At 27.7% G+C, this 25000-nt stretch overlaps 3 protein-coding genes across 16 annotated transcripts in view; 1 reads left to right on the top strand and 2 right to left on the bottom strand.

Annotated features, from left to right (window-relative positions):
• The window catches only part of LOC124955800 (rotatin), a 12369-nt gene extending 245 nt beyond the window's left edge, over positions 1 to 12124 (bottom strand). Inside the window, exons 1-30 of one of the 4 annotated variants that reach the window (XM_047510757.1) lie at positions 11996 to 12124; positions 8999 to 11080; positions 8719 to 8903; positions 8467 to 8640; positions 8233 to 8381; positions 7866 to 8124; positions 7607 to 7765; positions 7416 to 7520; positions 6835 to 7356; positions 6512 to 6732; positions 6206 to 6443; positions 5892 to 6101; positions 5599 to 5805; positions 5335 to 5508; positions 5088 to 5223; positions 4748 to 4972; positions 4403 to 4664; positions 4117 to 4289; positions 3813 to 4055; positions 3498 to 3721; positions 3118 to 3411; positions 2801 to 3041; positions 2558 to 2726; positions 2236 to 2432; positions 1405 to 2144; positions 1105 to 1309; positions 784 to 995; positions 585 to 725; positions 133 to 262; positions 1 to 64 (exon numbers count right to left, since the gene is read on the bottom strand). The exon at positions 1 to 64 is cut by the window's left edge and continues 245 nt beyond it. In XM_047510757.1, the coding sequence (XP_047366713.1) occupies positions 1 to 64; positions 133 to 262; positions 585 to 725; positions 784 to 995; positions 1105 to 1309; positions 1405 to 2144; positions 2236 to 2432; positions 2558 to 2726; positions 2801 to 3041; positions 3118 to 3411; positions 3498 to 3721; positions 3813 to 4055; positions 4117 to 4289; positions 4403 to 4664; positions 4748 to 4972; positions 5088 to 5223; positions 5335 to 5508; positions 5599 to 5805; positions 5892 to 6101; positions 6206 to 6443; positions 6512 to 6732; positions 6835 to 7356; positions 7416 to 7520; positions 7607 to 7765; positions 7866 to 8124; positions 8233 to 8381; positions 8467 to 8640; positions 8719 to 8903; positions 8999 to 9044 (6305 nt within the window). In that variant the 5' untranslated portion in view covers positions 9045 to 11080; positions 11996 to 12124. Of the gene's footprint in view, positions 65 to 132; positions 263 to 584; positions 726 to 783; positions 996 to 1104; positions 1310 to 1404; positions 2145 to 2235; positions 2433 to 2557; positions 2727 to 2800; positions 3042 to 3117; positions 3412 to 3497; positions 3722 to 3812; positions 4056 to 4116; positions 4290 to 4402; positions 4665 to 4747; positions 4973 to 5087; positions 5224 to 5334; positions 5509 to 5598; positions 5806 to 5891; positions 6102 to 6205; positions 6444 to 6511; positions 6733 to 6834; positions 7357 to 7415; positions 7521 to 7606; positions 7766 to 7865; positions 8125 to 8232; positions 8382 to 8466; positions 8641 to 8718; positions 8904 to 8998; positions 11544 to 11995 lie in introns of those variants that run through there. The other 3 variants (XM_047510759.1, XM_047510758.1, XM_047510760.1) reach the window with 3 other exon arrangements.
• LOC124955803 (ribonuclease P protein subunit p21) overlaps positions 9183 to 25000 on the top strand; it is a 38350-nt gene continuing 22532 nt past the window's right edge. For 2 of the 11 annotated variants that reach the window (XM_047510771.1, XM_047510773.1), the window contains exons 1-4: positions 9183 to 9475; positions 9558 to 9619; positions 9689 to 9780; positions 9920 to 12538. In XM_047510771.1, the coding sequence (XP_047366727.1) occupies positions 9472 to 9475; positions 9558 to 9619; positions 9689 to 9780; positions 9920 to 10244 (483 nt within the window). In that variant the 5' untranslated portion in view covers positions 9183 to 9471 and the 3' untranslated portion in view covers positions 10245 to 12538. The other 9 variants (XM_047510770.1, XM_047510767.1, XM_047510764.1 and 6 more) reach the window with 9 other exon arrangements.
• Positions 11687 to 25000, bottom strand: part of LOC124955801 (cadherin-87A) — a 139658-nt gene continuing 126344 nt past the window's right edge. Inside the window, exons 5-28 of the mRNA XM_047510761.1 lie at positions 24369 to 24626; positions 22029 to 22163; positions 19564 to 19756; positions 19152 to 19462; positions 18899 to 19054; positions 18570 to 18757; positions 18298 to 18460; positions 17487 to 17931; positions 17026 to 17217; positions 16685 to 16938; positions 16456 to 16588; positions 16109 to 16324; positions 15683 to 15982; positions 15366 to 15610; positions 14988 to 15281; positions 14661 to 14858; positions 14349 to 14571; positions 13694 to 14238; positions 13449 to 13624; positions 13233 to 13368; positions 12990 to 13114; positions 12729 to 12830; positions 12378 to 12591; positions 11687 to 12236 (exon numbers count right to left, since the gene is read on the bottom strand). Of these exons, the coding sequence (XP_047366717.1) occupies positions 12120 to 12236; positions 12378 to 12591; positions 12729 to 12830; positions 12990 to 13114; positions 13233 to 13368; positions 13449 to 13624; positions 13694 to 14238; positions 14349 to 14571; positions 14661 to 14858; positions 14988 to 15281; positions 15366 to 15610; positions 15683 to 15982; positions 16109 to 16324; positions 16456 to 16588; positions 16685 to 16938; positions 17026 to 17217; positions 17487 to 17931; positions 18298 to 18460; positions 18570 to 18757; positions 18899 to 19054; positions 19152 to 19462; positions 19564 to 19756; positions 22029 to 22163; positions 24369 to 24626 (5319 nt within the window). The 3' untranslated portion in view covers positions 11687 to 12119. The remainder of the gene's footprint in view (positions 12237 to 12377; positions 12592 to 12728; positions 12831 to 12989; positions 13115 to 13232; positions 13369 to 13448; positions 13625 to 13693; positions 14239 to 14348; positions 14572 to 14660; positions 14859 to 14987; positions 15282 to 15365; positions 15611 to 15682; positions 15983 to 16108; positions 16325 to 16455; positions 16589 to 16684; positions 16939 to 17025; positions 17218 to 17486; positions 17932 to 18297; positions 18461 to 18569; positions 18758 to 18898; positions 19055 to 19151; positions 19463 to 19563; positions 19757 to 22028; positions 22164 to 24368; positions 24627 to 25000) is intronic.

Here is a 25000-nt window from a genome sequence, read left to right on the forward strand (position 1 = left end):
GCTATTCTGATTTCGCATAAAGATCCATTTTTAAAAACATCATGAAGAAGATTGATGACATCCACTATAGAAAAATATATTAAATAACATATTAATAACATTTTCAACTTTTATATATAACATTTTACAAACCTGAGCTAAGAATTCTTGGTCTATTTGCCATATTAAATGCTAAATTACGCAAAATGGAAATGGCAAGAATTTTTGTTGGCGAAGATGAACATTTTGCTAAATGTATTAGAGAATCTAAACCATCTACGGCCTAAAACATATAAATTAAAAAATAAATATACTATATGATGATACAGAATTTTTGCATTGAAAAATTAAATATTATTAAATATAATATTTAATATTTAATTTCTTTTTTTTTTTTTAATATTATATTTTTTGTTTAATATTATCATTTTTTTTTTATAATGTAATTATAATTTTGTAATATTAAAATATTTCATTTTTAATATTATAATTTTTTTATTTAATATTATAACATATATATATATATATATTATAATATTATTATTAAATATATATATATATTTAATTTTTATAAGAAATATATATATATATATATTTTTTTTTACCTTAGGCACGCAAATTTGTCCTTCTTCGTAATATGTAAAATCAATTAGAAATTCTAAACAATAGAGTTCTACCAGTGGCCATGGTTTTACTCTCTTTGTAGTAATAGGATGTATCTTTGTAAAAAATTGTAACAAATTGCTCTGGAAAAAATTAATTTAATTAAAAAATTATATTGATATTGTAAGAATATATATTTACTTTTGAAATTGAGACTCTGCATTCATGTACATGTACGGCATTTCGTAAAACATGAAAAGCAAAATGCAATTTGTTATTATCAAAAAGGTGTCCTGCTTTATCGATCTCTTTACATATTAATTGTATAATGATATGTATTATAGCAATTGTATTAGGTGTTTTTCTCAATCCTGTTCCTGGTAATACCGTAGTTAATGTTAAAGATTGTGCTGCTGTAAAAAAAAAAAAAAAAGAATTATTAACAAAAAAAAATACTTGTGTATATTTGTTTTTTAACTATTACATAAATAAATAAATGTAATTTTAATCTATATATTATACCAGCTGAGCACTTTGTCGTAAATGTTGCTAATAATTTTAATGCACAAGATGAAATATTTTTATTCAAAGCTATCCAAGCCCATAATTTGTGCAATACATCAGCCAAGCCATCTTTAGTAAGTGTTTCTTTAACTTGTAAATTTTCATGCATAAAATTCATTAATAATATGAAAATATTGTTTATATCACTAAATAGAGGATTAATCTAAAAAAAAAAGAAAATAAATAAATAAATAAATAAATAAGAGAGATTAGATTCTTTAATTATACAGATATTGTAAGAGAATATAAAATATGTACCTTTTTCTCACGATCAACTTGATTTTTATAAAGTTCAAATGGTTGTAGATTTAATTTAACATACAATTCTTTAAGTATCATCAATGCTGTTTCAGATAAATTCTCTTTCAATGCAATTTTTTTAGCTTCCATAGAAACACATAATAAATTAGCTAGAGCACTAACAATAAGATCTCTATTCTCTATATGTTTACGACTTTTTTTTGATCTTGTATAATTATGAGCAATAAAAAGAGGTAATAAAACTTTACATAATTCACCACCTATTGTATACTGTTGCTCATCTGATTTCATTTTAATATTATCAGAATTAACGGTATAATCATCAATTTCATCATTTCGATTTGCTTTTTTAGAATGCAAATTTACACTCCTTATAGAAAGTTTATTAATATTAGTTATAACTTCTTGTAAATTGTTACTTTGATTATTTATTGGAATGTATATAATACTATCTAAAATTGTCTTTATCGAAATATTATTTTTTCCTAATGTTTCTTTTTGAATTTCTTGAGTAAGAAGAAAAGTAAGACATGCAATAGCATTCATTCGTAATTCTGTATCAGTATCTTTAATTGCAGTGCAAATAGAAGTCAATGCTTTATCTGGACCATATAATTCTAAAGCTGTTTGAATAGATTCAAAGTGTTGATCATCTGTTAATGATAATATAGATAAAAAATTATAAATCTCTGCTTTTAATTTATTATACAGAGAAATTAGATGTGACATATGAATACCTATAGAAATACATAAAAATAAAAAAGAAAAATTAACAATGATTATTCAATAAGTAAATATTATGTCAAAAAGGTTGAACAAATTACTCACTGTACAAATCAAAATGAAGAAGATTAAATAAAGAATAAATACAGTCAGGTGTAAAACTTGCAACTGCAGCAAATTCATTACTATGTATGACACAATTTGATAAGACAACGCAAATGCTGATATACATTTCTAACATATCACAATAATGTATAAGATCTTTTTTAGTATCAATATTCTTTGGAATTTCTTTTAAGCATCTGTAAAATTCAATATTAATATATTTTACATAAATTATGTTATTTTTAATTAAAAGCTTAAGCGGATTTATATACATATATATACATACATATATATATATATATATGTGTATATATATAAATACCTAATAAGATATTTATCGAGTGATTGTTCATAAACGTGACGTACTACTTCCTGTTGTCCAATAAGTATTAAATTATTTAAAAGAGTACACGTTGCTGTTACTAAAGAAGGAGTTGCAACGGATAATAAATAATGATCCATATCCATACTTTCAGAATCTACTCCTGAAACTATAACAAAAAATAATAAATGATCTGTAATAAAAAAATATAATGAAATTAATAAAAAGAAAAAAAGTATTTACAAGGTAGTAATTCATCGTGACAATTGTATAAGTATGATACAGTCCGTGGTACTAATGATACACATCCTGATGTCGCAGCTTGTACGGATGGTACTTTATCATCTTTTTGTTGTTCATTGTTTAACAAATCAGAATCTAATGTTGGTAACACATAAATGTTAGAATATAATATACTCATTTCATAATAAAAGTTCACTTGTTCCGTGTATATAAGTATAATATTTGTTTTCAATGAGTCAATCTATTAAAAAAAAAAGAAAATGTAATTAATTAATAATGCAAGCTTAATAAATTATTTATATTACATGATATCTTACATGTTGAAAAGACATAGAGTTGCAATTTTTAATTAAGTTACTAAATGCAATACACGCTTGTTCTCGAACAATACAAGATTCTTCTCCGATTATAATGTATTGCAATAACATGTAACATAATTCATTCGGTGCTACGGCAATTGCATTTGATAACTGTGACGCTGAATGCATTTCGTTTAATAATCCTGACAATAGCTGCAAAGCTGATGCACGCACCAAAGGATCTCTATTTTGCCAAAGCATTGGTAACCAACTTAAAGATCTGCTATCTTCGTACCAAAATGATATCCACGTCTAGAAAAATTATATGACATTAGTTTAATATTAATAATTATAAATATTTTCATGGTATGATTTAATTGTCTATAAATATTTTTTACATTTTTATTAAAATTTTCGTGCATTTGATACAGCAAATGATTAAGACATATTATAGAATTCCTAGTTATAGATAAACCCATAAAACTAACTGTACCAGCACCATGAAAAGATATAATCATTTCAATAAGTGTATTTCCTAATGATGCTAATAAATTTTTATGATTGCTCCAATCGCATTGGCTGATTAAATATGTCAAACATGTCAACAACCAATCCAGATATGCTAGAAAGAGAAAAAAAAATATATATATATATGTATAAAATAAAAAATAATTAAAAAGATCTGAAGCAAACATAAAATTCTATATTCTTACCAAGGTTGTAAAAATGTTGTTGATTTCCAAAACATAAAGTAGAAACAACTAATTCGATAAAATGTATCCATGTATGTTTCTGATTAATGTCTGATTTTTCATTTCTTTCAATAGCTGCACAAGTACGTGCTAATTTCAAAATTGATTGATGTACATCTTGATTATCCACTTCTAAGTTTTGAAATAAATCTGCCCATGATTTTGTCATATTTTTCATCATCTTACTTATCCATGAACTTTTACCTATAAAACAAATGTATATTTTAAAAATGAAATTATTTTATCATTTACTTTATATCATTACCTTTTGCTATACTGATATATAATTGTAAAAAATTGATAATATTAACAAATAAATCACAGTCCTCTTTACTCGACGGATGGGACGATAAAAATCTTTCGAACGTTTGTTCCCACGGTAAAGAATTAATATCTTTAATTTCTTCATATTGCAACATATTATAAAATTTTATGTACCTAATAAATATTATTATATATTATTGAACTCGCATGTACACTGGGATATATAACATATTTTTTTTTCTTTTCTTTTTTTCTTTTTTTTTTTTGTTTTAATTATAAGATCTTACATTATCAGATAATCGAGAGCATTTAATACACCATCGTGTGTCGTAGAATTTTGTACATTATACAACTGTTTTTGACAATAAAAATATGAACAGCTGTATTGAAAAATAAAGAATTCATGTTCTTGTATCCTTAATTTTTCTGGTAATTCAGAATCATTAACTTCGTCATAATTTTTCCATAACATCTTCCATCCACCATTCCATTCCCATGCCCAATATTGTCTTACAAATGTCAATATTGTTTGATTGCTTCCATGGAGAACTATAATATATATATATATATGTTAAAATTAGTATTAATTATTATAATAATATATTACATACAATTAATATATAGAACTATACCTGATATTTCTGATCGTCTATGTACACTGGTTTTCCAATGAGATTTACAAATTAATGGTAATTTCATTTTAATTACAATAATGTGAGGCAAAGATACAGTTAATTGAATATTACTTTCTGTTTGTCTTTCATTCATTCTGATAATATAATCATTATATAAAAGTAAGCATAAAATATATGAACCATCAGCCTTGACACATTCATTATTTGGAAACAAAAATATACCTAAAAATATATATTTAAAGAAATTTATAAAAAAAAAAAAAAAAAAAAAAACAAGAAAAAAAAAAAAGAAAAAAATAATTAGATAATTAACAATATGGATAAATCGTATACATACTGCGAATAATATTTATGAAAATATCAATATTAGTGGATAATTCATGTCTCACTGATGATTCACTGGCAATAATTAATTTTAATATTGCCAATATTGGAATAACAGAATCAGGATAATTTTTATAATCATTTTCTATCTAAAATTCATTAACACAAACAATTACAACAAAATAAAAATCAGGGCTGTTAAAAAAAGAAAAAAAAAAATAAAAAAAGAAAGAAGAAAAAGAAAAAAAGATTATATTCACCAAAGCACTGTTAAACGTCTGCAAAATTAAAAATAATCCATTTTCATTAAGAAATAATTTATGTAATGACGTGTCTGTAAGCATTACATTAATTTGTACTAATGCAGATTTACGCATTTTAGGATCAACTTCGGAATCTCTTAACATTTCTAACACCGACAATAAACTGCTCCTCTAAAATAATTATTTAATTTATAAATTTATTAAAATAATTTATTTAACTTATGAATTTATTTAGGTATAAAAGTGTGATAATTATAGAACCTGATAATTTCCTTCTAAGCGTTTAAAAACTGATGGACGTTCGAATATACAAAGAGAACTAAGAGGTAGACCATGTAAGGAAGATAATCTTGGCAATTTTTTAATAGAATCTTTTTCTTTGCCAAGCAACCAAATTAACCTACAAGAAGCTTCTTCTCTAACGTCGCACTCAGCTGAATACAATAATCTTAAGTTACCTTTTAAAACCTGAAATATAGTATCATACAATGTTTAAATAATTGAAAATTATATATATATATATAAATAATTAATAAAATATATTAATAAACTACCTCAAGATATGGTAAGTGTATACTATTAAAAATATCAGGATCAAGCATTTTTGTTATACATCTGCCTATAACTGTAGAAGAATATGCATAACATTGAAGAAGAGGTAATACTGGTATAATTGTTTCTAATATTTTTAACCAGCCTGTTTCATCGGCTTGAACTTTTCCTTTTAATATATAAATTATCATCTCTTCTGACATTTCTCTAATCTATAATATATTAATGTAAAAATAATATATATATATATATATTAAAAATTAAAATGTTACGTATATATATCAATGAAAATAAAAATCAAATAATGCAAACTTACTTTTTTATTTTCATTGGGTAGACCATAGCAAATTATTTCAGTCAAAACATTTGGTTCCAAAAGGAAGATTAAATTTTCCCATGTAAGTTTCTCTTTATTATATTCTATTCCTAAAATACTTTTGACTAAACAATGACATTCTTTATATGCCAATTCTTGTATATCCGTATCTCCATTTGCTAATAAATTTAATATTAATTTTCTGCATATTACATGATCTTCTTTGCTGAGGGAATATCTAAAAATAAATTTTTATGATTGTTAAAAATATTACAAATAAATAGTTTATTATTAATTAATACAAACCTGTTAATATTTTGTAGAAATTTAATGGCTTTCTTAACTATACACATATTTTTGTGATAAGGCAAACTTAATTTAGATGCATATAATATTTTTAATATATCAGAATGTGATCCTCTAGAAGATTCTTTTATTGAGCAAATAGCTGCTTGCATTGATTTGATAATAATTCTACTTTCATCAAAGATTTTGATTATTGCAAGTTCGTTTGAATCTTCTAAATGCTATATATATATATATTTATATATATATATATAAAGACAAAATATATAATAACATAAAATAAGAAAGGATTATTATTTTCATATTATATAGAATTAATTTACCTGAATATATACTTGAAGTGCAGTATGCAATTTTGGATACATCAAATATATAGGTGCATCCATTAAAGCAATTGACATAGAATTTTTTATGGATTTAGGTAAAATAATATTTGCTACTTCAAATGGCACAATATTACTTAATAAATTTACTGTAATGCAAAGAAGATGAAGATACGTAATCCTATGATAATCTATACTGCCATAATTTGCAAAATATTCCAGAGAATCTCCTAATAATGTTAATAACATTTTTAATTCGTCGCTGATCTTCCTTGCCATATTATCATTGCATATCCATATATTTGGCATGACTGTGATAAGTAGTAATTGTGCTAGTTCATGAATCAGGTCAACTATGTATTTAGTATTTTTTAATGGAAATGTAGAATCGTTAGGAATATTTAATTGCGAAATAACGTGTTTTAATGTTTCAATACAATAGGAAGGAATGAGCATTTGTTGCAATCGTAATACAGATTCATCGACATAATCCATGATGCTTTGACTTCTGTCACTTGTAGCCTGAAAAAAGAAATATATGTATAATTACAATAAATATAATGACTTACAAAACTACATACAGCTGATTGATATGCTTGATAATTAGCTTCTGGTATTCCTCCATCAGGACTGTCTCTAGCTTCAGATAAATGATAACTATTATTATCCAATTTCTCTGCAAGTAACTAAAATATATATAAAAATTGATACAATTATATATAAACACTAATACGAACATATATTTCTAATATGAACATATATTTATTTTTACCTTTTGTTTTTTATTTGCCACACATGGATCATAATAATAATAAATTCGAAATCGTAGACATCTTGTTAATTTATGTAATGCTTTTAATACAGCTGGTATAATATATTTAATATCAGGCTCAATTATATTTATACTTGTATCAAGAAGAGCATGTAACACCTAGAAAAAAAAAAAAAAAAAAAAAGAAATTTGTTAGAGAATTAAAAAAAAAAAAAAAGAATATAATCACAGTGTAAAACATTATTTTCTTAATATTCACTGATACTATTGCTGGCCTTTGAAGAAAAACTTCAGCTGGAAAATCTTGTAACATAACATTTGTTATAAACTGACACGTATGTAATATCAGATTAGTATCTGCAGTATTATTTAAAGCTTCCTCTACTGCTGCTAATACACCTTTATCCGATGTGACTAATGGTTGCCATGGCATTACTAACCATTTAATTCCACCCTCTACTGTTTTGGAAACAAGTGTACCATCACTATGTTGAACAGTAAGATCCACAGGCAACGTACTGAATAAAAATTCACAATATTTATATTTTATATATATTATAAAAATTAATATTATATATATATACATAAACATATAAAATATATTAATATATAAAATTTATATTTACTTGTCCAATGGAGATACAAAAGCACAAGCATCATTGGAAGCATTAATTGTGTCAGCATTAAAATCTTTACTTCCATAATTATCATAATTATGAATTCTTTTCATATACTCTGATTGTTTAAATGATATTCTTGATGGATCTAATAATGTCTATAATAATTAAAAATTATTAAGACATTGCGAAACATATTATAATATATAATATAAAAATTGACAAATAATATTAATTATCTACTTTAATATTTCTTTTAATGTCATTGGATGATTCTTCTTTATCTGGATTTAAAATGACTTGTTCTATTTGATCAACTTTATCATGCCATGAAGTGTCAAGTTTTATTTTTAATTGATGTAACTCATTTTGAAATCTTGATCTGCCAAATGCATTTAAATAATTGTTATTTCCACCCTTAAAGAAATTAATAGACATTCAATTTATGATATAATATTTCTTTGTGAATATTTATTATTATAACAAAAAAGATACCTTTATCAATCTATATAACAAATCTAAAGCTTCTCTAGGATGAGGTATATTGTCAAAGGTAAACCAATGAAAGAGTTTAACTATTAATTCTTTCTTAACAACGTCAGAATCACATCCAAAACCAAGATCTAATTTAGAAATAATATTTTCTAATGCCCTTCCTCGTATCTCATCAATACTATGACCTGAAATAAAATAAATCATATGGATGTATTATTTCTTATTTCATATTATAGAATCAACATAAAATAACTATAACTTCATATGATATAATACTTACCTAACTTTTTAACATGTGCAAATGTAATTGTATTTAAACTTGACATTGTATATCAATATTAATTCGTTACAATTATATTTTAGGTTAATCAAGTTTTGAAAATTGAACCGCCACGATATTTACACGAGCGCCAATTTTCAACTAGAAAACTGTTCTCAAGAGTCATCTAGTATTATTCATCTACAGTTTCATTAAGTTTTGTAAATTTTCATTATTAAACTTTGTTTCTATATTATTTTAATGTTTGCCAAATGTGTATTTATTAATAAATAAAATAATTATTATTCGTGTAAGATCTATATGTATAATTTATTTTTAATAAAAAATATCTCATATGTGTATCTAATACGTGATAGATATTGCCAAAGGGTATTGTGGTTAGAATTTTAATTGGAATATGTTATAAGAAAGTGTAATTTTATGCTCTCTCTCTTTTTTTTTTTTTTTTTTTTTTTATATTGTTATTATAAATAATGGGTAAGTTATCAATGATTATTCTTTAATAATATTAAATAAATATTTTGTAATAATAATTATATATATATATATATATTTGTAGAAAAGGAAGCAAAAGCTTGTCAAGGAAAGGATATTTTTGAGAGAATGAACTATTTGTATCAGGTAAGAAATATTTTACAATAATTATTAAAACTCAAACTTCTTTTCTTCTTTTATAATTCCCTTTTATAGGCTAGTCATTTGATAGCATTAAAAAATAGAGTTGCAGCTTCATATTATGGAAATACAATGATGGGTTGTGCCAAGAAATCTGTACTGCGCATGTAGGTGCTATTTATATATATATATATATATATATATAAAAAAAAAAGAACATTTTTGTAATTATATTTTAATTACAAAATTATTAGGGTTCTGTCATTTATGAGTTTCTTTTTTTTTTTTTTTTTTTTTTTTTTCTAGAGAACCAAATATAAAAAGAACGATATGCAAACGATGCCAATCTCCTTTAATACCTGGAGAAACAGCTAGAGTAAGATTATGTTCTAAACATATGAAAGGAATTAAATGGACATGTTTAGTCTGTTTAAATAGTAAAAAGTATCCTACTAAAAGAGGATACAAGTTATGGATAGATCAGCCAGAAGCAATAGTCGAGACTCTACATTATGTTCCTAAGAAAATATCTATTGACTGTGATAAGAACGAAATGGATAATAATAAAAAATCTGAATCGTCTAATAATATGAATATAGAAAAAAAAAATTTAGAAAATAATCACGACTGAGACATAATTTCATTTCTTGTATAGTAAATTTGATGTACGAATATTTTTTATTAATCACTTACATAAAATATGTTACAATATTACAATAAATTTGTAATTAATAAACAGACACTTTTGCTAACTGGAATATTTATAACCATCTAGTAATATCATAATGCTGATAATAGTTTTACATGTTCATAGAAATAACTCGATCGAAGTTATAAGTTACTGTTCTCAGAGTACAAGATATTATTTTAATGGTGACCATTGATTGCAGTGAAATCCAAAGATAACTGTGCAATTTTTTTTCTTTCTTTTTTTCTTCTTTTTTTTTTCGTTTTTTTTTTCTTTTTTTTTTTTTTCTTTTTTTGTAGCATTGAGGACGGTTTTGAATGAACGCTTGAGAGATGATATTATAAATGTCATGAGTGCAATGAATTTTTTTTTGTCTTCTTTTTTTCTTTTTTTTCTTTTCTTTTTTTTCTTTTTTTTTCTTTTTTTTTTTAATTAAGTTTGATTCTACTGAAATTCACTGCAAGCAATATCATGTACCTAACTCACACAACTATATCCGCCCATATCCAGTAACTTCCATAACATTATATACGATACTTAAAACAAATCAGCATGCACGAACTCGAGCATAATCAAATCACAGATTAATCAGACAATGTCAGTCATTTAATATCAACTTAAATAATTTAATCTAGATTAGATGATATGAGAGCTTAGGGCCATCTACAAACGTATAAATGGTTCGTAGATAAGTATTCTTAATATATAATAATACTAATTATATAGAATGAACATTATTAATGATAGTCTTTCACATTTCCTTTAATGTTCCTGAAATTCTGAATAAAATATGAAAAGATGAGAAACTTATGGCATTTAAATAACGCGACATATCTCTCATAAAATAATTATATTAAAAAAAAAAGAAAAAAAAAAAAAAAAAAAAAAAAAATTGATATAAATATTAAAGTAATTAAAAAAAAAAAAAAAAAAAAAAAAAAAGAAAAAAAAACATAATAATAGTAAATAATAAGAACTGGGCTGGACGGAATCTACACATTCACTTATATACATATATCTGTCGTGCCAAGCTTCGGTCTTCTATCTATTTCCCTTAATATTTTTCATTTAGTATCTATGAGCTAGTATTTTTGATTTCCCTAATACTAAATCTAACGATAAATTATAGATAGGACTCCAGGTTGGCAACGCACACATATATACATGCACACACCGGCTACAGGATATATTTTTCTCCAATAAATATATTGACTATCATTCGTCGTTGTTCTTCACACCCTCCCTCCCTCCCTCCCACCCTCCCTCTTACCCTTAACCCTCCCCCAATCAAAATTTGGTTTATGTCATGTCATGGGAATAGCTCAAATTGAAATAGAGCAAAGTTTCTTTTATAATCGTAGCTGGATTTCATTTATATTTGGATTAAAAAAAAAAAAAAAAAAAAAAAGAAAAAAAAGAAAAAGAAAAAAGAGACAAAAAAAAAAAAAAAAGAGGAGAAAGAAAAAATTTGCTCTTCTTTTACACGCGTCTATTTGATCGCAAACGAATCTATTTGATTATATCCCGTCTCCGTTCACAGAGGAACACATTTTTTTACTATTCTGTTATTGTCTCAGAGGTGTGTGCATGCGAGCCTTCTTTTTTTTCTTTTTTTTTCTTTTTTTTTTTTTTCTTTTTTTTTTAAGAGGCGCGTGCAATAGACAGAGCCGTAGATTAAAGGAGGTACAACGTACGGCGATTGAATTACGTATAGATGAAAAAGGATTCTTTTTTTTTTTTTTTTTCTTCTGCGTCAATTATCTTCTCTCTTTCTTTTTCTCTCTCTCTCTCTCTCTCTCTCTCTCTCTCTCTCTCTCTTTATACTAATCCCGAAACAAATTGAGGTTGGCCATCACGGTCCAGCGTAAGTTGTGGCATTACATTTGGCGATGGTTGAAACGTTGAACCTTGAAATCCCATTGCCGATTCATATAACTGAAGAAAAAATTATAAATGTACAAATGTTAATATCCGAGATAAAAAAATTCTTATAGCAATAATAATGATTTAATATTAAAAATTTTCTAATAATTTTAATGACGCTTATAAATGATATATTTATATTAATTTACAAACATTATGATTTCCAGGAAGAGTTGTATAATCTGGTGTTGTCGAACGATGCCTATTAGCAGGTAATGGATGTTGTATAGTAGCATAAGTATTGTCCTGAGATGTATCACCCATACCAAGGCTAACGCTACTACCACGTCTTTCCAAACCAAGACCACCCTCAGGTTCGCTAAATACTTGCATCGTTAGTTCTTGTTCTTCGTACAATTTTAATTTTCTGTAAATGATAAAATTTCAAATAATTTCTTTCTTTCTTTTTTTATTATTTTTTCTTTTCTTTTTTTATTTTTTTTTTTTTTTTTATTTGGTATATCATAGCAAAAAAATCATAATTGCTTATAATTGCATTCTTACTGTTCTATCCATAATGGATTTTCCGTTGTATTCAATTCATCGATTATTTGTTTCTTTATCAAACCATCTTTTTTTCGTATATCATTTGGCACAGTAATAACCCTGAAACGAGGTGAAATTATTATTATTATTATTATTATTATTATTATTATTATTATTATTATTATTATTATTATTATTATTGATATTAATTAGTATTAATATAAATTTTAATGGGATACAATTTTGACAATAGAAAGTTTCTGTAATGTTGTGACCTACCAATGTCGTAAACAGCAACAAACTACTGTAACTGTAACAGCACCTACTATTAAAACGACTAATAAAGCTATTAAAGCAGCTAATGCAGGATCAAAAGGTTCCTCTTGGACTCCGGCATAAGCTGGCTGAAATGAAAAATGTTAAAAGTAATGTTAGGCCAAGTATTAACGCCATTAATTCTTTCTTTTTTTTTTTTTTTTTTTTTATTTAAACAATAAAATTGTCAGAATAAAATATATTTACCACTACGTTTTCTATGGCGAAGCCAGCATAATAATCTTTTAAGAAATCGTATTTGGCATCAATGACTTTAAGAACATGTGGAACTGGTGCTATAGTTTGACTTTTTAATTCTACAACGTGCAAATACATATCGCACCTAAAATAAAATATTATTATTATTAGATTTATTGACAAGATAATTGATGTTATGTTAATCATTTATTAATTATCTTTTACCATTCTCTACGGATATGTCCAGAAGCATCTACATGATATCTAATATCATCCACGACTACTCTACTTTGAGTAGCATTTGATAATTCAGATACAATCTCATCTCGTTGTCTATTGACTTCTTCTGGTGGTCGTGATAAAATCACTCTTATCAATTGCGATGGCTCAAATACCCATACCTTAATAATATAAATATAATTAATAAAAATGAATGATACATTCGTAAGAATTATTTTATATTATCTTACGTGAACTCTAGTCATTGCATATCTCTCTGGTATAGCTGTCTCTTTGGCTATAACTTCGACGATAAATCTATCTTGATTATATTCAGCCATATATCCACTGGTGATAAGTTTGCCATCTTGTGTCACATTGAATGGACTTGGTATTATCGAACCGCTAGGCTTGTCTGATCCATATTTATATAAATTTGCACCTGCTATATAATAATGAAGGGTACCATTGTCACCAACATCTAAATCTGAAGCTACCACTTTGGTAACAAAATCATTAACATTTGCCATTGAATTAATTCCGGCGTAATAATCGTTTCTCTCGAAAATAGGAGGATTATCATTTTCATCAAGGATTGATATCGTTACGTTAACATGACCATGATCTGAATTGAGTGATAAGGGACGACCTGCCTCCGTTGGATTGATATATAGATCAGGATTGTTGGATGCGAGAATAGAGAGAACATACTTGTCTCTTGTCTCACGATCGAAAGATTTATTTGCATATATACTACCATCCGATTTGTCCATATAAAATGCATAACCTTCGTTACCTAAAAAAATATTTCAAAAAAAAAAAAAAAAAGAAAGAAAAAAGGAAAGAAAAAATTAACGATATGATCCATTGAGACATGATCTTAGAAATCATACGATAATTACAAACCTGCTTCTATGTAATAGTAAACTTTGGCATGTCTACCCTCATCCTCATCTTGTGCAGTTACTTTACCTACAAAATAATCTTTAGGACGATTTTCTGATATCTGAAAATTATATTCGTCGTAAAATTGTGGAACATTATCATTCGTATCGACCAATTGAACCGTTAAAAGACGTAAAGCTTCGTATGCTGTAGGAGTACCATGATCAATTGCCACTAGGACAAGCTAAAATCAAAATCGATGTATACATATATATATATATATATTTTTTTTTTTTTAATTTATACATAGAAGGAATAAAAAATATAACTTACTTCAAATTTACTTTTGATCTCACGATCGAGTATGATCTTCGATCGAAGTTCACCGGTTTCTTGATCGATCGAAAACTCTTCAGTTTCTTGAACATTTTTATTTCCAACTTTTAAATGATAACTAATTCGTCCATTTTCACCGGGATCTCGATCGATAGCTTTTACAGTTAATATTAAATAATTAGGTACGCCGGCGTTCTAAAAAATTCAATTGTTTATATAAAATTTATTTATTATACTTTTGATTTTGTAATTAATAAAATAATTACTATGGTAAATATTCATTATATATATATATATATAAATATATATATTGTTTAGAAATACCTCGGGTACTTCGACCGTTGCATTTGTTAATTCGGGCATAACGAATTGTGGCTTGTGCGTGTTAACTGGTGTCACTCTAATATCAACGTAACATCTATCAAAATGTGGTCCATTACCAGCACCATCTCTTGCTTCAACTTCGATTCTATAAGAACCAGCTCGTCCAAGTAATGCCGCAGCGGGATATAAAATACCAGTTTCTCGATTCAATGAGAAAGAATCATTTTCATTTCCATGTATGATGGTATACCAAACTTCTCCATTAATACCTTCGTCATGATCAACAGCTCTCACCTTGATAATAATAAATATTATAAATGATAATTTCGTTCAATGATATATCAAATAAATTTAAATAAAATTTTAATTAAAACAAACCTGTAAAATAGGTGCTGGAGGATTAACAGACAAATTTTCAGCAACTGATGCTCTATAACTGTGTTGTGAAAATATTGGTCGATTGTCATTTACATCGATCAGCTTAACAACGACTGGTACCGATGTACTACGTCGTGAATTAACATGAGCGTTGTCATTAGCCATCACCGTTATTATAATTTCTGGTGTAATTTCTCTGTCAAGAACCGCAGCACTACCAACGGTAATTTCACCAGTTTCATGTCCTATCATAAAGTAGAATAATTCATTGAACATACATCATCTTTGATTAGATATATTTTATATATCATACGTACCAATGTTAAAATCAGCAGCATGATCACCTATAAGACTGTACATGATTTCACCAAACGAACCCTCATCTCCATCTGTAGCTTTTACAACAATAATATGGGATCCTGGTGGTGAATTTTCTTTGATCGATGCGTTGTAACCTTCTTTTTCAAATTTCGGATCTTGATCGTTAACATTGATCACTGTAACGATTACTTTAGCCGTTGTAGATAACTGTGGTACTCCAGAATCATAAGCTACGACCGTGAACTCCAATTGCTTTGTTTCTTCATAATCGATAACTTGACTGGTTCTAACAATTCCTAAAATAATAAATGAATAATAATATGAGAAAAGAAGTTTACAATTCTTTTTTTTTCTTCCTTTTTTTCCTTTTCTTTTTTTTTTTTTTTTTTTTTTTTTTTTTTTTTTTTTACAAGCATACCAACCAGTTATATTGTCTATATTAAAATAAGGACTAGGTGGTTCAATAGCATATCCTGCAATGTTACTATCAACATCTGTTGCAGTAAATGCACCAACAACTGCACCGGTTGGCTGTTCTTCCTGCATTTCGATTAAATATCTCGGATTATTTCGAGTCCAAGGTTTTAAAAATTCTGGCGCCACATGATTTACGTCTATGATAGTGATTATCAAGGTACCTATACGTATACAAAACATATAATATAAAAATCGGGCTAACAAATTAATTACAATAATAATAATAATAATAACAATAACAACAACAATAATAATAATAGTAATAATAATAATAATAATAATAATAATTTACCTCTCCCTTGTTGCAAAGTAGGAGCTGTAGTATCACTAACGACGATAGTAACGCTAACAGTTGCTGCGACATCTCGATCCAATGGTCTAACAACAGAGACTTGTCCTGTTGTTCTATCAACGGCAAAAAAGTCCTAAGGAATATATAAATATAATAATATTGTTAATAATTTTTGTCACAATGATTTGTTCCTTATAAAAAAAAAGTTAACATTTTTGAATCAACGTACTTTAAATGCTTTACTATCGTTAACTTGTTGGCCATTCCTATCGATTGCCGTAATTGGTTCAGATATGGCAAAGTTCAAAGCTTCAGAATTTCCACTGTCAGGATCGGTTGCTTTTAATGTTGTAAAAACAGTACCAATAGGAGTATCCTCAGTTACCTCAGCACGTTGAGTTTCAGGTGTAAAATATGGCGGCTTGTCATTACTATTCTCAACTTTGATCATTAGTGTTGTTGTACCCGTTAAGCTTGGAGTACCTGTAATGATCATGAACGATGACAATGTTTAAAAATATATAAAATTTCTATATGTAAATTAATTGAAAATCAATAAAGAATAATCACCTTTATCAAAGGCTATTACTTCCACATGATAGGTATCCTTATCATCAAAGTCTAATTTCCTAGAAACGGTAACAACGCCCGTTGTCTCGTTAATAGTAAAATCATCGAAGGCTCCCTTTTGTATCCTATAAACTAGCTCAGCATTGAGACCACTATCAGCATCTGTCGCAAATACCTCTTCGACGATAGTACCTATAATATTATATTATAAATTTTATTATTTTCAAAATCATTCCAATATTATCACTTTTTGATATATTCTTACAAGTTTTTAGGTATTTTAATTTCTCTTTTAAATTTTATTCAAAAAGTGGCATATCTTTTTTTCTTTTACTTTTTTCTTTTTTTTTTTTAAGACTTACTATAGACAAAAAGGATCGAATATTATATATACATATATATATATATATATATCTCATAGACGATGCCAGGAACGATCCATAAAAATCGTTGTTACTCACCGACCGGTGAAATTTCTGGTATACTGGCAGTGTACAAGTCGTGAGGAAATACCGGTGCATTATTATTCACGTCACGTACGGTGATATTGACCAGAGCAGTGTCAACGAATATCCCGTCGCTTGCTTGTACGGTGAGGGCTATCCAATCGTGCGTAGAATTCGTCATATCGACCGGATCCTTGTTTTTTATGGTTATTTCACCGGTGTCTTGATCGACGTCGAATAGATCCAATTCATTTCCAGCTATCAATGTATAAACGATCTTTGATGTTTTATCTTTGTCGCGTGCTTGGACCTTCAATTCCGGCTCGAATTTCTCAGCACCTTCGTCAACTACGGCACGATATTTCTCTTGAAGGAAACGTGGTGGACTATCGTTTGCATCGGCCAAGCTAACACGCAAAGATACACTTGTTGTCTGTCCTTCACCATCATCATCGGTTGCCTTGAAATATTAAAAAAAAAAAAAAAAATTTCGATAAAATATATCCTCAGTGATATTCTACATTCGTTCGTATAACAAATTACACAATTCATCGAAATATTAATTTTATTTATATTTTATTATTTATTTTATTAATAAATATTAATTAAATTAATGCGTTAAATATTAGGTTGGAAACTATAAAACGGGCATTTTTTGTTTAGTTTTTTTTTTATTTTCATTCAACGCCCGTTTCATAGTTTCCAACCTAATATATAAGTATTAGGTTGGAAACTATGAAACGGGCGTTTTGTTTTAGTTTTTTTATTTTTCATTCAACGCCCGTTTCATAAGTTTTCAATCTAATATATTGAATAGTACGTATACCTTGTAAGTGAGAAAGTATTCAGTTTGTTCTTCATAATCCAAGCAAGGTGAAGTGCCAGGAGTTGGACAGGGAGCAACAGTGATACCACCAGTCTTTTTCTCAACAGAGAAATGTTCTGAGCCTTGTCCAAGTAATTGATAAACTATACCAGATGTACCAAATCTATTGAATATATTATATATCATTGATTATAATCATTTTCTCTTACTGATCCAACTTACTGTTTTTTTTCTCTTTCTTTTTTCTTTTTTTTTTTTTCATTTCGACTTACTTTCCACTGTCACGATCTTTTGCAGTGATCGTTATAACTGGTGATCCTGGAGTTGCAGTTTCTGATACCAAAGCTGTATACGTGGGACTACCGAAGGAAGGTGCATTGTCATTAGCATCTGTAATCGTTACTGTAACTGTCGCGGTAGATAAGAGTTTAGGATTCGTATGAACTTCCTCAGCAACGACCTAAGTGAAAAAAAAATTATATATATATATATATATATATATATTTTTTTTTTTTAAATATAAAAATCATCGGAATGCTAAAGAAATTGATTAGAATTCTTAAAAAAAAAAAAAAAAAAGGACAGAAATCCTATATATTACCAGAATGATGAACTTTCTTTGATTAGGATTCTCATAGTCGAGAGAACCATTTGTTACTCGAATATTTACTGATGTACTTCCGGTTGCCATTGCAGGTTCCACCGTAAATGCACCCGTTATGTCTTCCAAACGTAAAGAAAATACGGAATTCAAACCCTACGGTAATACGACAAGAAGGAAATAGATATAGAAATTATTGCATTAGAATTGTTTAAAATGTTATAATGAATGTTCGTAATGAATTTTTACTAACAACGTCCGGATCTTTAACAGTCATATCTAAGTGAGGTAACGGTGTACCATCCGGTACATTCTCAGGAATTTCGATATTGTATTCACGTCGATTGAACGTTGGTACTTCATCATTTACATCCTTGATCGTGACAGTAGCTTCAGCTGTTGATACTGTCAATTCATCGTTACCTGGTATACCGTCTATTAATTCTCGAGCTCTCACTTTTAATGTTAACACACCCGTTGAATCTTTTAATGCTTCTCTATCTAATGGCTTTGCTGTTCTTAATTCGCCGGTATCGTCATCGAGTAAAAAGTAATCGAATGGATCTATAAAAAAGATAGAAGTATATGCAAACGTCGTAAATCAAAAATAAGAAAGAAGAAAAAATATTTATTATTGTATATAATTATTATTTCGAGTTACTCACTGGTGACCAATTCATAGAACATTTTCCTTGGCATTCCTCTGTCACCGTCTCTTGCTTTCACTGTCATCACTAATGTACCAATGAGATCGTCCTCTCGAACTACCCCAGTTAACGAATCAAGAAATTCCGGTGGGCTGTTCTGTATGTCTGCGACTTTTATTTCAACGCCAGTTGTCCCATTGTTCAAACCATCCTATGACAATAAATTAAAAGGAAAGAATGTTCAATCGAATCAAAAGAAACATCTGGGATTATACGATTTAAGAACAATACTCTTGCAAGTCTTTTTATAGGACGAGAAATAACGTTCGATTCACAATTTGTCATTATAAACAATTCGATCGATAGTTCATTCAATTATTGATTAGAATTACAATTGAAATTATAATTGATAAATAACGATGAGTATAATGAAGATAATTCTATGGAGAGATTTATGCGTAGAAATTTAATGCATGTCGAGTGTGACTCGACACATGCTGCGTAAAATTTCTATTAATAGATATTTTATTTCTTATTGTTAAATAAACAAAATAAAATTTATATGATTATAATAGAAATTGAAAATAATTTCATGACAGTTATATATTTTCGATACGAAAGAAAAAAAAAAAATAAATTCCATTTTAAAAGTTATTTAATAAAATTAATTTTATTATAACAATATTGTTGGATTATTTAAACAAATAGAGAATAAATTACGCTTGAAAATGATATTTTTTTCAAGTCTCTACGATTTTTCGTTTCGAAGATATCGCCTTTGAAAGATTTCCATTCATAATTTTTATAGTACAGCTGTTAGTAGTAATAGTAGGAATAGTAGTAATGTCCAGCTGGTATGCGTAAATTCTCGGAATTTAAGTAGGTCAGTGTGTCGCCGGACAATTTTGAATGAAATTATGTAGGTCAGTGTGTCAACGTAAATCTTTTTTATATAAATGGAAATATCTCTGGAACTAAAAGTCATAGAGAATTGAAACGAAAACCATTTTAAAGAGCAGAGTCTCCTCTATTTTTTCATATTATTGTTAATAATTAATTAACAATTTGTTATAAACAATTTATTATAAAAAAACTCTTACGACCTAAATTCATTTTATTTTACAAAAAAAGAAAAAAAAAAGAAGAAAAATATTCAAATGGCATTTGATTTATAAAATTACATAAATTAATAAATTGTTAATAAACAAATTATTTATTTAACGAAAAAAACAATTTTTCATTTATACGGGAAGAATATCTCCGGAATTAAAAGTCGTAAAGACTCGATTAAAAATATCGTTTTAAAGAGCAAAATTTTCTCAACATTTTCAAATTATTGTTAATAATTAATTAACAATCTGTTATAAACAATTTATTATAAAGAAATTCTTACGACCTAAATTCATTTTATTTTACAAAAAAAAAGAAGAAAAATATTTAAATGTCATTTGATTTATAAAATTACATAAATTAATAAATTGTTAATAAACAAATTATTTATTTAACGAAAAAAATAATTTTTCATTTATACGGGAAGAATATCTCCGGAATTAAAAGTCGTAAAGACTCGATTCAAAATATCGTTTTAAAGAGCAAAATTTTCTCTACATTTTCAGATTATTAATAATTAATTTACAATTTATTATAAACAAATTGTTATAACCACTTCGATAGTTCCTCATTAATCCAATTAATGATTAAATAATTAATTCAGTTATTAATAATTAACAATAAAATAAAATCAATAAATGAATATATAATGAAATATTGAAGATTGAACACCGAATGAAGTTCGTCGAATTTTAATTGGACGCCAGGAGATTTTTTTCTAACTCGACACGATACGAGGGTTCAATTAGTTGGAAAAAAAAATTTAATAACGTGAATACCTACGACCTATATATCGCTTTAACCATCGAAATATTTGTCGCATATAATTTTTCGAGCTTTTAAAAAATGTCATTAATTTATTTTAATTTTTTTCACAAAGAAACATTTCAGCATTTTATCGCGCGTATACAAACCGTATAAATTAATTTGAGAGTGCTTATTTATATATATATATTCACACATATATATATATATATATATATATATATATATATATATATATTTGTTTTCTGGATAAAACAGAAGTAAATAAAATAATACGAGTATACAGCAAGGCGAATATTCATCGAAGAATAATTTCATTGATTTCATTACAAAATATTAATCTTTATTTATTTATTCTTTTTTTTATATTTATGACATGATCTATAAATCTCTCTCTCTCTCTCTCTCTCTCTCTCTATCAGGGATAGAAAGAGTATATATCTAACAGAACATATAAAGTGGCTAGTTGCATATACTTAATACTATACCTAATACGATATAGCATGGGTAGGCTCTCATTCTCTCGTGAATTTATTCTACAGGACGTAATAAGTAGCGAAGAGCTTTCCCAGGCGCATAATTAAAATCAATTTTCAAGCTCTACTCACGCTCGCCCTTAGAAGTAGCTGGTAGAAGGGCCTCTCTCTGTAGTCTAGTGGTTGCTGTAGAACCAGGGCGCCTACGTACGTATTCTGGCTTTTCTCGACGTTGACAATGCCGAACTTTTGGCAAGCATCAAGGAACTGTAACAATAGCATTAAGTGATAATCACGATGATGATGATGATGATGATGATGATGATGATGATGATGATAATGATGGCCATGACGATAATGATGATAGCGTCACTTATCTCGTTCTACTTTTTTTTTTCTTTTCTTTTTTTTTTTTTTTATAATTATCACTTAGATTTTTCAACGAATTACATCATTATCTCTCTGTCTTCTCTCTCTCCCTCTCTCTCTCTCTCTTTTTTCTCCTTTGTTAATTCAATGAATGAGATAAATGAATGACAGGACGAAAGACAATGTGATGCAATGTTTCAAATGTTATTGTCACATGAATAAAACATATATATTTTTATCTGGCTAAATGAAAGAAACAGATAAATAGATAGAGATAGAGAGAGAAAGAGGGAGAGAGAGGGAGAGAGAGAGAGAGAGACACGTGTTGCGATCTAAAAACAAAATTTATTGCACGCGTTAATTAATAACGCATAATCAACACGAAGTGTGCGTTAAATGGTCGACTCGTTTATTATGTATAACTAGAGAAAAAAGAGAAAAAGAGAGAGAGAGAGAGAGAGAAGATGGGAGGTACTAAAGTTTGCTGTCGTAAAGCTGGCTGAGCCATTAGTTAAAAGGTTTTACAGTTTTATTGGTCCGGCCAACGGCACGTGGAATTTATCGAGCGAATATGACGTAGTAGTCGCCACGTTATACCTACTAATATCCCTTCTCTCGCATCTTTCACGAACAAGTTTTACAGCGCTCGCCAACAAACTAACCTTTGAATAGATAATTCGAATTTTACTGCGTATTTTACTTTGACCTTTCTTATCACGTGTTTACTGTTTGAAAATTATTATTCTTTAAATATCTCTCTCTCTCTCTCTCTCTCTTTTTTTCTTTCTCTCTTTTATCTAAAAATCACAGATTTGATTTATCCAACAAATAAAAAAGATACGTACAATTTATTTATACATAGACAAATAAATAACGATATTATTTAACATGCAATAAAATATCTTACGTATTAATATAATGATTTATTTAATTCCTTCGTATTATATTTCATTAATACGATATATACTTCTTAATTATAAATCATAACGGAGCTAAATGAGGAAATTTGTTTAAATGAAACGACGTCTTCACGTATTTAAACGAGATTTTTTCTCTCTCTTTTTTTTTTTTTTTTTTTTTTTTTTTTATCTTTCCGTCGTCAAGGGATGAACAGGAACGATTGAGAACGTGAATTCGTCGGAAAATATCACCAAGAAAATTCACACGTATCGCAGAGGTCGTAGCCGCAATTTCGCACGCTGCCCGTTTGCGTTTTCCTCTCTTCGACTAGAAGCTGGCTACTATTAACTACTACCACTACTATTACTATTACTACTACTACTATAGAAGTAGTTGGATGTAGGGAACTTATTAGAACTATGAGAGGCGTGGATAATTTAATGGAAAACTGTGAATTACAAAGCGCCGTGAGCGTCGACTCTCTCTCTCTCTCTCTTGTTACGTGCATGCTAGAACACTTCATCCACCAAGTCGCTTCTTCATTTACGTGAGCTACTGAATATACCGGGGGCACACTGATACATCTTTCATCCTAGTCAGGATGAGAGAATCTCCAATGGAACCACGTTGGTTCAGGAAGAGAAACGGAAACACGAGGGGCCTTTGCTAATAATGCATTACAACAAGAGATTCTTGCACGATGGTACGTAAATTCTTTCGATGAGTGATGTAAATTATTAAGAGATATAAATCAAAGATATTCGGGAGAGATTATAAAGAACAATTTTTCATTATTGTTCGTACGAACCTCGAGTGAGAAAAATATACGTGACGATCATTGACTCTTGTTTTTCTTTTTCTCTCTCTCTCTCTTATACTCGTAGAATTTATTCATCGATTAACTTCTTCAGTTAACAGACAGAAGATATTTTTCTTCTGATCCTTATTTTTATTGCAAAGGAAAAAAAAAAAAACAACAATTTTTATCGGACAAATCATTCCGTAAATTTTTCTTATCGTTTATCCAAATAAATTTTCATTAGAAGTTATATATATATATATATATTATACTCGACAAACTTTCGCGTTGAACTTGTATTATCGTTAATGAAAAATTGTTTCTAATGTCTCTTACTCTCTCGCGTTTAGATTCGAATAAATAATATTGGTTATATATATTTATGTATAATATATGTATCTTACTTGAGGCTGTGGGACACACGTTAATTCGATGTTGTCACCGAGAAGATCGGGGTCTACGACCCTGATACCCGGAAGAACTGTGGAACCCACAGGCAGGTCTTCCTCTGCAACAGCTTCATATGGTACGCCGAGGAAATGTGGTGGATTATCGTTTTCGTCGAGAACGATTACATAAGCGTCGACACCTACTATGTTTGGTTGTTGTCCATCTGGTACTTCGTCTTCCAATGTTACACGAAAGCGAATAGTGTCGTTTTCCTAAAAAACACAAAAAAAAACAAAAGAAATAAAATAAAAAGAAGAAAACAAAAAAAGAACAACGTGAAAACGTGAATAAAATCGATGATCGTTTCGTTTGTTATTTCGATAGAGTGAATTTAAAAAAAAAAAAAAAAAAAAAAAAAAAAAAAAAAAAAAAAAGGGGGAAAAAAAAAAAAAAAAAAAAAAAAAAAAAAAAAAAAAAAAAGAAAAAAAAAAGACGTAAGCGCGAATTAAAATCGACTGTCCAATTTATTATTTCAAACGTATGAAATTTTCTTCAAACGAATAATATCAACGTGTATGTAACTTCTCGTTTTTATTCGTATTCGATTCTTGATTTAATTGATAATACCGATGTAATTATGATTGAT

The sequence above is a fragment of the Vespa velutina genome, chromosome 19 (assembly GCF_912470025.1).
Source record: "Vespa velutina chromosome 19, iVesVel2.1, whole genome shotgun sequence".
NCBI lineage: Eukaryota > Metazoa > Arthropoda > Insecta > Hymenoptera > Vespidae > Vespa > Vespa velutina.